General features: G+C 41.0%; 2 protein-coding genes across 4 annotated transcripts in view; one reads left to right on the top strand and one right to left on the bottom strand.

The window, feature by feature from the left end:
- CFAP43 (cilia and flagella associated protein 43) overlaps window positions 1-6,259 on the top strand; it is a 50,571-nt gene extending 44,312 nt beyond the window's left edge. For both annotated transcript variants that reach the window (XM_027789302.2, XM_027789301.2), the window contains 5 exons: window positions 210-366; window positions 1,185-1,349; window positions 3,309-3,389; window positions 4,378-4,531; window positions 5,178-6,259. In XM_027789302.2, coding sequence (XP_027645103.2) covers window positions 210-366; window positions 1,185-1,349; window positions 3,309-3,389; window positions 4,378-4,531; window positions 5,178-5,335 — 715 coding nt within the window. In that variant the 3' untranslated portion in view covers window positions 5,336-6,259. The remainder of the gene's footprint in view (window positions 1-209; window positions 367-1,184; window positions 1,350-3,308; window positions 3,390-4,377; window positions 4,532-5,177) is intronic.
- Window positions 6,260-6,908: 649 nt separating this feature from the next.
- Window positions 6,909-12,105, bottom strand: SFR1 (SWI5 dependent homologous recombination repair protein 1). Of its 2 annotated transcripts, none has more exons than XM_013300645.3 (4): window positions 11,518-12,105; window positions 9,697-9,811; window positions 8,106-8,492; window positions 6,909-7,898 (listed from the first exon to the last, which is right to left on the bottom strand). In XM_013300645.3, the coding sequence occupies exons 2-4, from the start codon at window positions 9,790-9,792 to the stop codon at window positions 7,707-7,709; spliced, it is 675 nt and encodes a 224-aa protein (XP_013156099.1). In that variant the 5' UTR covers window positions 9,793-9,811; window positions 11,518-12,105; the 3' UTR covers window positions 6,909-7,706. The 2 variants fall into 2 exon arrangements, with proteins under 2 accessions (XP_013156099.1, XP_013156100.1); XM_013300646.3 differs by having other exon boundaries at window positions 11,557-12,105.
- Between the last annotated feature and the right edge of the window lie 2,442 nt (window positions 12,106-14,547).

Below are 14,547 nucleotides of genomic sequence, written 5' to 3'. Positions count from 1 at the left end.
ATGGAAATAAGTTGCAAATTCCATAGTCACTTTTGGAGCAAATAGAAGACAGGCTGTCAAAGAGTAACCCCTACATGCACATAATATTATATAATATATACAACATATAATATAAAAAGTAATAAATATAAACATTTTGATAATCATGGGAGGATTTATATAATTCTGTTGAAATCACTAAACATTGTTTTTGTTTTCTGCCATTTTAGGCTGCAGGAGGAAAAGCAGAAACTTCAATTGAATTTGACTGTCCAGTTTTTGCTAAAACAAGGACAGGTAGAATTGGAAAGTACTGAGATCCCAGACTACACTGATGCCATTCTCATTAATAAGAGTGTTATTGAAGAACTGAATTGCTCTATCATGGTAATTTGCATTATCTGAAGGAAATGTACTTTTTAAACAAATGTATTGTCCTACCGCAGCTCTGCTTTTTCTCCAGGTTTACATCTAGTTTAAATTCATTACTACATACCAGTAGGCTCAATTGTAGTCTAGGAGCTATTAAGAATTCTGTAATGTCTCTTATCAAAAAATGCAATACAGCCTACTTTCTTGATGTCTGATCAATACAATTTAGATCAATGAAATGGCAACAGCTTTTAGATACACCATCACTTACACACCCACTTGTAAATAGATGCTGGACACCACTCCAAAAATTCCCTCAAGGCAAACTTAGTCATGTTAAGAAGCGTTTGAACAGTAACTTATATTAAGATTTTAAAAATTAATACACTTTTTATTGTAAGGTGAAATCGGTGATCAGTTTTTCATACTCTCATTAAATGTTCTTTTTTTAGGCATTCTAGCTGTACAAAAAAATTGCTTGTTACTGCTACTGCACAAAGCTTTCAGTAACAACTGCAAAATACCTTATACAGAGCAAGCTTGTATTTGTAGAGCTAAAATGCCTTTTCATTCTTATAAAAGACAGAAAGGTGGAGAGAGAGGTTAGTTGTAATTTTCTTCATCTCCTTCTATGATCCAAGGCTGTGGCACAGAGCATAAAAGGGAACAAAATTCCACAAAAGATAACCATCTGGAATAAAGTCTGGATAGAAACTGCAGCATAGCATGTTTTCCTTACTAAAATTATACCTTTGGAAGCTTGCCCATCTTGTTGCAAATAACTATTCCATAATCTGTAATGTGTGCTAATTAAGATTAATCTTTTTTTCCAGGCTCAAGGAAAAAAAAAAATTGCTAGCATGGTGGAATGTAAAGAGTTCTCTAAAGGGATATTTCAGCTGGAATGGGAACACAAGAAAATGAGAATGCAGATAGAAGATCTGAAACAGAAGGCTCGGGATATTGTAACACTACCTATTTCAAAAGATCGCCAGCTAGTGAGCTACTTTCTTTAATTTATATTTTCACTGCAGAAAATTTTGCTGCCTATACCTGTAAGATTGTGTATACCTCATAAGTCTCTTACTGCTACGGAGAAACCTGATGCCTAATAGGTCAACAATTCAGCTTGCAAAGGGGAAGTTTTACTCTTGAGATTGATCAGTGATGAAGTTCAGTGGAATGTTCAGGTGTAAATGAAGGCAAAATTAGCCCGAACTCTTAGTGTTTCAAAATTGGCACTGAGAGTGAGGAGTCATGATTTTGCAGCCACAAGGAACCTACCTTTTAAATCAAGCACGGTAACTTCTTTCTAAGTGAAAGGTCTGAGGTGCCCCCGTCTGGTTATCTCACAGAAATACCGTAACTTTTGCTCAGTATACAAAGATCGAGCATTCCTGCAAGAGCCTGTGAGCCACTCTCACTGCTATTTGTTGACTCAGCAGCAGAACGACAGGGAATTGTTTGCCATACCTGGCAGGCAAGATGCAGCAGCTGGCCGCCCGTAGCTTTGAACAAAACTAGCTGGCAGGCCAGAAAACATAGGTAAAGGTTGTGGAAGAGAGCCAAGGACAGCTGTGGGAGAAGAGAGGAGGAAGAAGGGTTGTAGGGGAAGCCTGAGGGTATTGCAGTATGGGATGTAGAGGACTGCAGGGAAAGCTGACGGTTTTGTGTCGATGAAGTGAGGGGGCGTAAAGGTTTGGAGTAAAGGATGTTGGAGGATCGGTAGGTAGGTTGGAGATACTGTAGTGGAGGGAGCTATAAAGCATGGAGAAAATTAAGAATGTTGGAGAGCAGGTAAGGATATTGCAATTCAATCAAAAGATTAAAAAAAAAAAAATCCAAAAGATGTTTTGCTCAGGCTTCATTTGTTTTGCTGCTCTCCAAACTGCTTGTTCACTTCTGAATCACAGCCAAGGGAATTCCATAACTAACACCAACAAAACAGCTCTCCAAAGAGGTGATGTGACAACACATTGAAAAGTTCTTGCAGCAAATTGATCACCAGTGTTGCTGTTAGCTCAAACTTCATTTAAACTGATGAGCAGACTGTTGCTCTTCAGGGAGTTAGATTTGCCCATATACCAGTTTAATCCGAATTTGAATGTTCTGAGGGGCTTGAGTTTACTTTGCTTTTTGAGTAGAATGTGAGGGTTAGTAGAAGAGATAAGGCAACAAGAGACCCCAACAAAGAAAAATGGCTTACATAAATGCATGCAGTCAGAGACCTGAGAACACCTGGAATGAGGGCCATTAATGAAGCAGTGAGTAAAAGCAGCTTGGTGCTGCAGGCAAGGAGCCCGCTCGGTGCTTCCTGTTTCTCCTTTTCTAACTAGAGCACTCCAAAGAATTTTACCTGTAACTTCGGTGGGACAGTACTCTGGAAGGATGAATCTACATCTACAGAAACCTGTCTACTGCCCATTATGGGTCATACAGCCTGTTTTACCGTTTGTCATTTGATAAAGAGGTATTTTAGTAGCAGTGTGTCCAAGAAAAAAACGTCAATAGATTCTCTGAAACCTGAATTACTAAGCAGATATAAGAACAATAAAAGAAGTAAGAATTACTAGGAAGCCACTTGACAGAAGATAATCACTTTCTTCTGGGGCCTAAAGACAGGCTATATAACACTGGCCTCCAGCTGTGTTAGCTTAACGGCCTTATAAGGAAAAGTATAGTTTGGTTTTTTTGACAACCTCACAACAAATTTGCTTGGTCTTTGTTTCCATTAACACATAATAGATAACATTCTTTTTAACAGCTGTACAGTTTAGTATTCACACAGCATCCAAGAATATATTCACAGTGTCCATTTATGAACACTAGTAAGCCTTTGCAATGTGTAGAATTCTAGCTTTTTGAGTTTCTGAGTATGATTATCTTTACAGAAGTGTAGAATTGTTGAGAACAAACAGGTTTAATAAGATGGTTTCTTTCTGGTTTTAATTCTTCAGTTCCTAACTGTGCTGAACCACAACAGCCACATCACCCACCATATTTCAGTGATGGAGCAGAGTCTTGGCATCATGGATAAGGTAAATCCTAAGTGAACCATGACATTTGAGAGACACATCCTTAGTTCAACTTCTTCATTAGAAAGAGGTGTTTGTAAGAAATAACTGCAACTGATATAGGCATGCTACTCAAGGACTGTCTCTCACTCTCTCTCCATGTATTTCTTTTTCTGGCTTTCAGTAGTTTCAACTTGTGCTGAGCTGTCTTACAACAGCATTTCTCTGAAGTCTTTGGAAGCAGTCATCATACATGAATTGCTGCCTAGATCAACCCTATGGAAAGAAATCTACTTGCTCTATTACTGGAATTAAATGCTTTCCTTCCTGAACATCTAAATGCAGATCTGCTTATCACTTCTTGCACACCAATGCCTATAAAAGTCACTCTTCCGTTTCTAATGAAGCATTCTTCCAGTCTTCACTGCTTAATGTTTCTCTCCAGGAGCACCAGCCTGTTCACAATATCACTACCCCCTGCTATATTCAAAATAACAGAGACACAACAATCTGATTTGCTAGCTCCCTCATCTATTTCAACATTCAAATTATGATTATCCTTGGTTTTAAGTGATCCCACTGGATTTTCTCCAGGTTGCTCTAGCTGGCATCAGCCTCCTCTTCCTTTTCAAGCTTTCATATTTATCTTGTCCCTTACAGCTCACCCGACAGCTTCAGCACAACCCTTTCTTCAGCATTCTCAGCTCACTGATTCCACCGACTTCCTTTCCTCCCTTTGCCTTTCATGTTTTTGTATCTCTTTCCCTGATGCACACCTCTTTGTTCTTTGTCTGCTACTTACATTAGAACTCCATAAAGCATACTGGAATGGAGTGTGGGTGAAAGACACTATACGAAGTAAAGCTAGAATGTGCTATTAGTCAAATCAAAATACATGAAAGTTTATTGAGCTACAATGCGGTGCTTAAGATTATAGGTTTCCATCATAAGTTTGTCTGAACAGCCTTTGTGTAATCTAACATATTTGCTTTATTCATTTGGAAATGGACAGCTGCACAAGAAGAATGTGAAAAACCGTCAGAAAAGAATTAAGGAGTTGGAGAAGTGCATCAGTTTAAAAGAGCAAGAAAACTACGAGCTCAGCCTGGAGCTGAAAGAAATGCTTGTCTCTGTTTCAGAAAGGAGGTCTATCTTTGAGGCAGCTGGTAAGTCACAGTAATGCACTTCAAGTCACAAGCAAAGAACATTCAGAAAGTATCTCCAAGGCTAGACAGTCCTGTTCTCCATCAGCATCAACTATGGGGCAAGGAGCGCCTATTCATTACTGTATGTGCACAATTAGCAGTGCCCTTTCTACCACATTGTTTCCTTAAGAGCATGTCTAGAGGTTTTTGCTCTTGTAACCAAAATTAATTGACTAAATTGCTGAAACTAAGTCAAAATATTATAATAATTAATACCTTCATTAGGCAACATGCTTTCATTCTTTCTCAGAATTGTTCAACCAGCTTCTTTCCACCCACTCAAGGGAACAACGGAAGTAACGTGAAGCTGAGAAGGGTATTCACTCTTAGGAAAACTGTAGTGACCCTTCCACTAGTGGAAACCAGTTACAGATTTTCAAAACAGCAGGCACTTGCTAGAAACTAAAGGAAGCATGGCCAGTGCCTTTTTGAATTTCTTCTGCTTTATTCGGTACTATAAAGATTCTTAAGCCCAAGTGTAAGCCTTTTTTAAAATGCTTGCCTATTTTATACAGAACTTGGAATAACCCCAGGACAAAGCCAATATAGATCTAGACTATGCATTCCCTAAAAGTACAGACTAACCCATATATTTTGTTTTATGCAGACACACAGCATATTTCTGAAAAGATTGCAAAGCAGCGTTACCAAGAGATTTTGAGGCAGAAACACCTACGGGGTCTTGTAAAGGACCAGGAAGAACAGTTTGAAATTCTTCAGGCAGAAGTTGAAAGACTGAGATCAAGAACATTCCCTATTCTTTAAAAATCAAGAGTCCAGGTAGATGTATAATACCATGGTCTGTCTAAGAAAAAGAGCTTGAACATCTACTTTTCCTCCCTGAACTTTTCTTTCCACAAATGATTTCTGCCATCATTTCTTTTAAAAGAACTTTAGTTTGAAAGATGCATGTTTGTCTGTTTTTTCCATTTCATAGTCTTATTCCCCTTATGTTTCAGTTCATGAAATTTATTTCTGCTGGTTTGATTATAAAAACCATATAGCTCATTACAGAAAACAAAGGGTACAATAAATTGTAGACTGATAGAAGAGTTGTGTTTGTACGTCCTTAGTCTGCACTATGCAATTGTACATTTTGAAGGTGAAGCACTGCAAGGAATCTATTAATTTGCATCTGCTAAAATTCCTGTCTGTGGCTTTGACTGAATTTTCCTTTTTAAAATATATTTACACCTGTGATGGCACAGGTGTAGGTTGCTGAGAAGATGAAGGTATACTTCAGCATGACCATGTATGCTACCTGGCCCAGTCCCAAAGGCTGGTGTGGTCTATAATAGCTTAATTACCCACAGCCAGCAGTAACAGTGGCTGGTGCAGCTGGCAGAATCATGGGAAAACCAGGTTTGGAAGAATTTGGTCCCCTGACATTGCTGCTGTCTCCTGCCCCCTTGCATTGACATGGAGTCTATTCTCCTGCCAGATCTCTCCAAGACAGCTCAGAAAGATAAAGAACCCTTAATAAAATTAACTACTGTTGGAGACTGATCTACCTGCTCAGGTATTCTCACAGATTTTTATTTCCCTCTTCCACAGTGTGTCTTGTCCTTCTTTCATAAATTCACTTAAAACCTAAACTCATTACATTGTGAGAGCATGAATAGCTCTGTTACCTTAGTTTAACAATATACTTCTAAGGAAAACTACTGTTGTGATCTTGTACACCACCTCCTTACAGCTGTACATCACCCCTTTTTGCTTTACCATCTCTAACTGGGGTCTGTAATGAGTCCAAGTGCGAGACTTTTTCTCCTTCCTGCTGAAACTTTCCTAGAAGCAGCAGAGCTCCAAATTTGCCAAGGATCTCAGGGAAGAGAGCCACCCCCTTCACCAGGCACAACCATCTTCTTTTTCTACCCTAAAAAGGCAGAAGAATTGAGTGCCTTAATACTCAAAATGTGATTAGGAATAAAGGTTGTTCTTCATTAATTGTCTGTAGACAGCAACAATGAGTATTCGTAACAGCAAGTTGTAGGTACAGGTTCAAGTCTAATGAGCCCTATCACTGGCAAAAGGGTCTGTATGATTTTTTATTTTCTTTCCCTTGAGATATGCAAGAAATTACTCCCTTATTAAGGAAACGTGAAATGCCACTGTAAACAAAACAGTTAAGGTACAACCAGCAAGAAATGTGATCATATATAAAACAATATTCATGGCATGGAGAGGTGCAGTAGTTAAGATTTATGTGTTGTTACACTTGACAAGCAGCAATTTTAAGAACAAAAGCAGGCACAAGTCACCACACTGTATACATAGGCCATGGTGAGAAAATAAGCAATGTCAAGGTAAGATAAAAAAACATTTTGTAAAGACAACATTGATTGGAGGATAAATTAAATATGAACTTTTATTCAGCTTTATGATGCTGTATTAGACAAGGCCCTGTTTTTAATATTTATTTGAAGAACGAAAACACCTTGGCTCTTGTAGTACAGTAGACAGATGTTGATTGCAGTTTTCTTGCCTTCCCTTGTATTATCTCAGGCTGTGGCAGAATGCCACAGAGACCGCCTCCTAGAAGACAACTGTCTGGGCTAGTATCTGAAAATTACTGCATTATGGCACATTTCCCTCAGTAATAATTAAAGCTATTGAGAACCTCTCGTTGCAGCTTGAGAATATTAAGATAACTAATTTTCATGTTGTTAACTTGCAAAATGCTGTCATTAACTGATGGCAGCAGGAAGACATTTGTAAAATGTGGATTTATCTATGCAAAGAACTAAACTTGTCCCCATCTGAACCACCAACAGGAATGACAATTAATTTGAGTTAGTTATTTCAATACAAGTAACCATGCAAAGACTAATCAAAGAGTAGACTGCCTTCTATCTGTTAAGGTATGACTCGATTCCATTTTATTAAATAACAGTTCACTGATCAAGCTATTAAGACAGCTCTTCCAAGATAGCACGAGTTTGATCTTTTCCATTAAGTAATGCCTTTTACAGTGCCAACTGTACCTAAGTACCTAGTTTTACAAGTATCTCCCAAGAAAACCTCCTAATCTCAAAGCGTAAAGTCCACTGCCTGATTACCACTTCTTATGTGATCAAAATTTGTTCAGTCTTTCCTGCTTTTGCATGTGTGTAATTGAAAGCTTCGCACCTGTAGATTATGCATCTACAAAATCTTCCTCTGTTCTGCTGTAGTGCAGTAACTGGTCTTCTAATCCAAAAGAATCTATCAGCTGAGTGAGACTCACTTTCTTGCCGTCTGCAGAAAAGGCTGACTGTAGTTCGTACAGCATCCGTTGGGTACTACTTCTCCATTTCGCTATCAAAGCCTGCAGTTCAGACAGGTTGTTCTAAAATTGGGACAAAACAAAAAACCCCACCCTTTTGTTATTTGCTGAAATGAAGGTGTTTCTGCTAACCTGCACATCTATTTTTATAAAATACCTTGAACTGAGACAATATGCAAACACCACACACACACAAAGTGAGTCAGCACTATTGCTGAAGTTAACAAATGAGGATTACGCTATAAATTCCACTTCAGAGATTCACCTCACCTTAGATCGATACATCTTAACCAGTTTGAGCCTTCGAAGTAGTTCTTCCTTCTCTTGTACTTGTTTCATCAGCCTTACTTTTTCTTCCAGTAATTGTTGCTGACTAAGATCAACCTGTGGCACATGAGAATTCTCTGCTGATTCCCCAAGACCACTTTCCTGTACAGGACTTTTGAAACATGCATGTCCAGTGCTGTTTCTTTCCAGGTTTTTGGAACAGTCTTGTAATCGGGAGCAATCTGTACTCATCTTTGGCAGGCACCCTTTGTCAACATCAGCACAGTCTTTTTCTTCAGTGTCTATTTTGAGCCGCTTTGCAACTGTAAAATTAGTATTAAATGAACGTCTTGTTTTCCTTAATCGCTCCCTCAGAGCTGCACTCATTGGCTAAAAAACAAAACAAAAACCAAACAATCAAACATACAAAACAGAAGGATCAGAATAATCTGGTTTTTGACCAAATTTCAAAGAACTGTTTACCCTGGTTATTATTTACATAGAGTATGTCATATATGTAAAGACCATTGTAAAGCCAGACTTCCCGATTCTCTCTATAGCCTTCACAAACTTGAACAAAGTTAACTTGTTCCCTTCACATGTATTTGCACACATAGCTGCAAGGTGGAAAGATGTACCTCCACATTTTCCAGGAGGAAATCCTGTATTCTGTTGAGGCAAGCCTACTCGTCTAGTCTTTGTGCAGAAGATACATGGCATATTTCTACCTGGCTAATTTTATTCCATCAAGTTCAATTTCCCTCTCTAGTTTAATGGGGATATGGGTTGGGCTTTTTTGCTGTTCTATCCCACCACACAAACACGTTCTCTATTAGCACTAGTATAAAAACATCTATATTCTACTTGAGAGAATTAGAAATGATCTGTGTAATTTTTCACTTGCTCATGCTTTGAGATTCTTTACTGATAAGCATCTAAAAAGTGTTGGTTTTTTCTTCAAAGTAACTTAATTTTTTTTTTTTTTATAATCTGTGTCTGACTTTTACCTGTGAAAATACATTAAAATATGCGAGGGAGGGATTAGTTAAGGAACACTTGCAAACTAGCCCTATCCTGCACAGGTCTGGATGCTGAGTATGACAGCATCACCATCATGTGCGCTAGGAAGAACACCAAAGTAGAGCCCAGCGGTATGGAGAGCATACAAACTGAAAACAGTGTACTTTGTTCAAGTGCAAGCAGAAGTCACACCAAGTGACTGCATACACAACAGCCCAGCAAACTAAGATTTAAGAAAAGTGACGATGACAGATTAACAAAAAACCCCATGCACCAACCAACAATAAAACCCACCACAAACCCTAAATAGTATTGAAATTTATTAGTATGGCATTTGGGTTATACTGCTCCATCACTTTGTATTCACAGCAAACATCTGCATATTCAGAGCAAAGCGTACCAAGTACAATCTCTTACCTGGACAACCTTGTATCTATCTATGGGTATTTTATATCCATCTTCATCCTTCCTGCAAACAGTATCTCAGTGATTTCCAACTACTTGATGATTTCACAAGCATTCTTTTTCTACAGGGTCACATTATTGGAAAAAAAAAAGTAGTAATTTTTCTTACCTGTTTCCCTGAACTAGTCCGCTGGGGAGCTGGTGTCCCAGAATCCTTTGGAGTATGGCACAAAGATGGCAATTTCTCAAGCACAGTTTCTTCCATCTCGACATGGATAGACTTGCTGTTGAAAGACAGAATGAATTATGTATGGTGCCATTTTCACCCTTATATGAGCCATGTGGCTGCAGGAGTGAGTAAAAAGCTGTAATACGAAATACTAAGGCTTATTTGTTAATTGGTAAGTTCAAAAGAAGACATCTGCATAAATTACACAACTGTTTCACGCGCTAAGTTGCATCTTGCTTTGTGAATGGCTTTTCTTCAAGAGGACAAACAACTACTAGCTGGTATAAAGTATCTCTGCTATGAATTGTGTATATTATTTTTGCCCTCACTCAAAGCTCTATGGAATTTTTTCTTTAAAAGATGAAAAATGTTATAACAAGTCTTTCAGGTGTTCTCCATTGTTTGTTTTGGTTTTTTTTTTCTATCTGATATCCTCTCTCAAGTGTTAAAAAGCAGCAAGACAACTTCTGAAGCAATCAAACACATTACAGCATGCCTATAAATCCAAGGTCAGATCCTGCAACATCAAACTCATCAAAAAAAGATCACTCCAAACAAACTGTATTTTCTTAACCTGAATGACCCTTACTTCTTGTCTAACTCAAAGGAATAATCCTTGCTGAGCCAGGTTCTGAAGAACCAGTCCTTTCATTTAACTATATCCCAAGTAGTGATAAAAGGATTGTTGGGAACCACAAGATTTTTATTGTCTACATGTATGAACAATTAATCTTTTCTATAAAACAAAATAATTGGATACCTAGGTCTGTGAAAATAAGCCACTGTCTCATTTGATCCTGGGGATGCTGCTTAAAAAGTAGTTACTCACATAAGTAGAATTTTAGATTAAAAGTACGCATCCTCAGTTCACTCAGAAAAGCGCTTTACTTAAAACATGAAGTCATACCTCCCAGCATGTACCAACTTCAAATCAATTTGGCAATGTTTAGCTTAGGTTAGCACTTGTGAACCATCTGCTAATAACCAAAATGCAGCTGGAAAATCATCAGCTACACCTTCGAAGCCTCTGAAAAATAAAAACCTGCAAACAAGTCACTAGGGAACGCCAGACTGGCATAAGGGGCTTCCTCTTCAGAGATGAAACATACCAAAGCTTCAGTATGCCAAAGCCTTACTAGCTCAGCAACCCTGGTCTTGCTGGCTCTCTGCCAAGTTTATCTTACAAGTCAACATTCCCCCCCCCCCGCCCCGTTGTTCAAAATTCAACATATGGTATTCTATATAAAAAACCAACAACCAACCAGACTTTAGTAAAGCAAGTCTGGTTAATTGGGTATTTTAGCAGTCTATTAATTAAACAGGTAGCCCACAGCACCCATTAAATATAATGCAAGTTATCAGTATTATTTCTTAACATAAGGAAGAGCTAGAAAAAGCTACATCATGCCTATGCATAAGCAAAATCATTTCAAGCCTGAGACTTCAACAGACTTGTTCAACTTTTTAAAAAGGATGCCCTGACTCTCCACCTTTACGTTCTAACGCGGATTGATCTTCAAATGACCAGGACTAGAGTGAATACTTTTTCCAATGGTTCGCCAATGCTGTTGCTTTAATTCTAGGAGCATATTCACATGGATCTCCTGCACTCTTAAAATCCTTACCCAGTATCTCAGGCTAAGAATCCTTTAAGTTTTCAAGCAGCCATGCTATTTATCACACAGAAAAATAATTTTCTCCAGCAAGTAAGAAAAACTTGGGCTAAGACGGGAAAAGACAACTTTGCACTTCAGTACTTACTCGATTTTTTACTTTGTTTGAGTCCCGGATGTTACGTACCGTTTTCCCGTTTATAGTGACATTATCTAACAGCATTCACTCCTTGTAGTTTTCCTCTCACCACCCGAAGGCTCTACTGACACTCTAGAACAACTTTTCCCTGGCTAGCTTTCCACCCTACAGAAAACCAGAAAGAAGACTGGGCAGCCCACAAGCAGAACCACAGATCCAGGGCGCTCTTTCTGAGGAGACGCACCCCGGAAACGGAGCGCAGCAGAGATCCGCAGCACAAGCGCGGACCAAGGCAGGGGCTGCTCACTCGCCGTGGGCTGAGGGGAGGCTCCCCAGGGAGCACAAGGCCCGCAGCCCTAGCGAGGCCTAGCCCGCCCCTGGGAGCCAACTGGGCCGGCACCCGCGGTGGGGGTCAAGGAAGGAGGCAGCCCCAAGGGACCCTCTCCTCTCTCTCCTCTACCCCAACACGGCCAGGTAGAGAGGCACAGAACCGCTCCCCTCAGACAGAAGGGAAAGCAGCTGAGCGGGAACAACCCTCCCAAAGCCGCCCGCCCCGCGCCGGCCCCAGCGCTTCAACCTCCCGCTTCCGGCGGGAAGGGGCGGGGCGCGTAGGGCGCCCGCAGCGCGCCTGGGCCGTGCAGGGGGCCTCGCGCCTGCGCGCGGCGGGAGGCGGGGCGGGGCTGCTGTGCGGGCGGGCGCGCGAAGCTGGTCCCCGCGGGTGGGCGGGGCGGGCGGTAAATGGGGTGCTGGGGGTCGCTGCCGCAAGGGTGGGGGGGCAGAGCAGCGCTGCTGCCGCCCCTGCCGGCCCTGGGACCCTCGTACACACTCCTCTTGCGGCTGTGCGGGGCCGTTCTGTGTCACTTAGGCGAGTGTGGGCCTGTCACCCCCATGGCTGGGGCCTGCCCGAGGCCAGGTGTCCTCTCACAGCACGTGCCCCTGTGGCAGGGAGGGTGGCCCACAGAGTGCTCCCCACCATGGCTGCCAGGCCCAGGCCCAGCCACGGCAGCCACAGCGCTCCACCTCAAGCTACCCATCGCCTCTACCTCACAGAAGGGGAAGAACTGTACCTGAGGCATGCACTGGGAGAAGTGCGATCAGTGCAGCACAGCCTTGGTTGTGAGGGGAGGAGGAAGTGAAAATGAAGAAACTTGGCTGGAAAAAACAGGCAGATTGGGCTGGTGACAAGGAACAGCCCCAGCTGCAGCCGCAGTGGTGTGGTTGGGAGCAGGACTGGAGGGCCGCGGCACTCACGGGCACTGCCGAAGTGAGTGTGCTTTTCATACTTGTATCAGCAAACTTCCCTTCCATGCTGCAGACCTGGGTTCCCCACGTGGATTTACGTTTCTCAAAACTGATTTGTATAAAATGTTTTTCCGAAATAACTGGCAGGACTGAGAAAACAAGCTGTGGAAGCCCTAACAGCGACAGCTCAACAGCCCGCAGTGATGATGTATGGGTGGTTCCTCCAGCGGTGCCCACAGCCCAACGGCTCCATGCTGCGCATTGAGGCCTCGCAGCTGTGCTGAGCCACATATGGAATACATGCACCAACACACTCTTGCTAGATCATGCCTTTAATTTGTGTAGCAGAAATGCATTAATTTCCTGCCTGTTTCTTCCTCACAACCACGGATGAGGATGCTCAGTTTTCTCTTCACCCAGTGTAACTCCTGTCTGTATTGTGACAAGATACACTCTTGTACTGAGAGGTGAGTAAGTGCTGGGTGTAGGTGTGATAATGTGTTAGCAGTTTGACCATAAGTATACACAGATGCACTCACTTCAAATAGAATTTCATAAGGATGATAGCAACCTTTCTCTCCTACCATGAAAAGTATCTAAGCATTCAAAACCTATCTAGAACAAGTCACTTTGGGAAATCTAATAACTTGGGGGCCTTTAAATTACTCCTTGTATAGGAGTTGATCATCTGCAGGTGAAATTTATTTAGAAATAATGTTTTCAGTAGCAAATGTGGGAAATCGGATTATGTGGCTAGGTTGTATGATCTTTTATAACCATCTAGTGAAAAAACTTGCACGATACCTCAACTGTTGAGGCAGTTTGGAGGCATTTTTTAAACCAGCCCCTTTTCTGTTGGTTTTTTTTGTGTGTGTGTGTGTGTTTTTTTAATACCTGCAGCAAATTTAATGTCATGAATATTTTATTTTTTAATATGTTAAAAATGGACTCTTGAGTGCAACTGAAAGTGCTAATAGAACTTCTGCTGCAAACATATCAAGTGGGTTGGATCTCAAATACACTGGGGCTTTGAGATGGCATGTCTCCAAGTTCACAACATTTCCTTTAGTCTCAAGAATGGTCCCTGCTTTAAATTACTCAAGCTCTGTTGTACAGACATGTTAACAGACATGTTGCACAAGAACAACAGAAAGTTCGAGATTTTAGATCGTTTGCCAGTTGAGATTCCAGTAAGATTTTACAGGCACATAACACATGAAAAAGTCATCCTGTGCATTATCATTGCTGCTTTATTAGAGCAACGCCTACGTGCCCCACCCTGAGTGAGGATTACAGTATTTTTGAGACTGTGAATATAGGAAGATGGTTCCACACGTTGGGTTTATTGGTTTAATGTACGACACATAGGGTAGAGAAAAGGAAATATCATCAGTATTCACTGATGGGTAATCACTCTAGGAAAAGATCCTGTTTCAGGTTGGTAATAAGTGTTTAGCTGTGTTTAGCACATCTGCCCATTTACAGGTTTACTTGGTGTTTACACGTAGTACTGCAAAAACATGACTTGTCCAAGACCTGGCAGGAGGCCCCTGACGGAGCTGGGAACCGCAGTGTCATCAGTCACTACCCAGTGACTATCCAGTACTTCTATTGCAGAAACACAATAGTGGTGGATATTATGTTATCCACAACTTAATGATCGCAAACAGGAGTCAGACTAAAACCTTTCTCTCAAAAAGTGCACATCTGTTTCCCTTGAGGAAAAGAGGTTATCCGTGTGTTATTGATGCTGGCACGTTTATGGCACACTGTGGAGTGTTTCTCATACTGTTCAGT

The sequence above is a fragment of the Falco peregrinus genome, chromosome 1 (assembly GCF_023634155.1).
Source record: "Falco peregrinus isolate bFalPer1 chromosome 1, bFalPer1.pri, whole genome shotgun sequence".
Classification (NCBI taxonomy): Eukaryota; Metazoa; Chordata; class Aves; order Falconiformes; family Falconidae; genus Falco; species Falco peregrinus.
The sequence above is the reverse complement of the archived record's forward strand: the minus strand, read 5'-3'. Positions and strand labels throughout refer to the sequence as shown.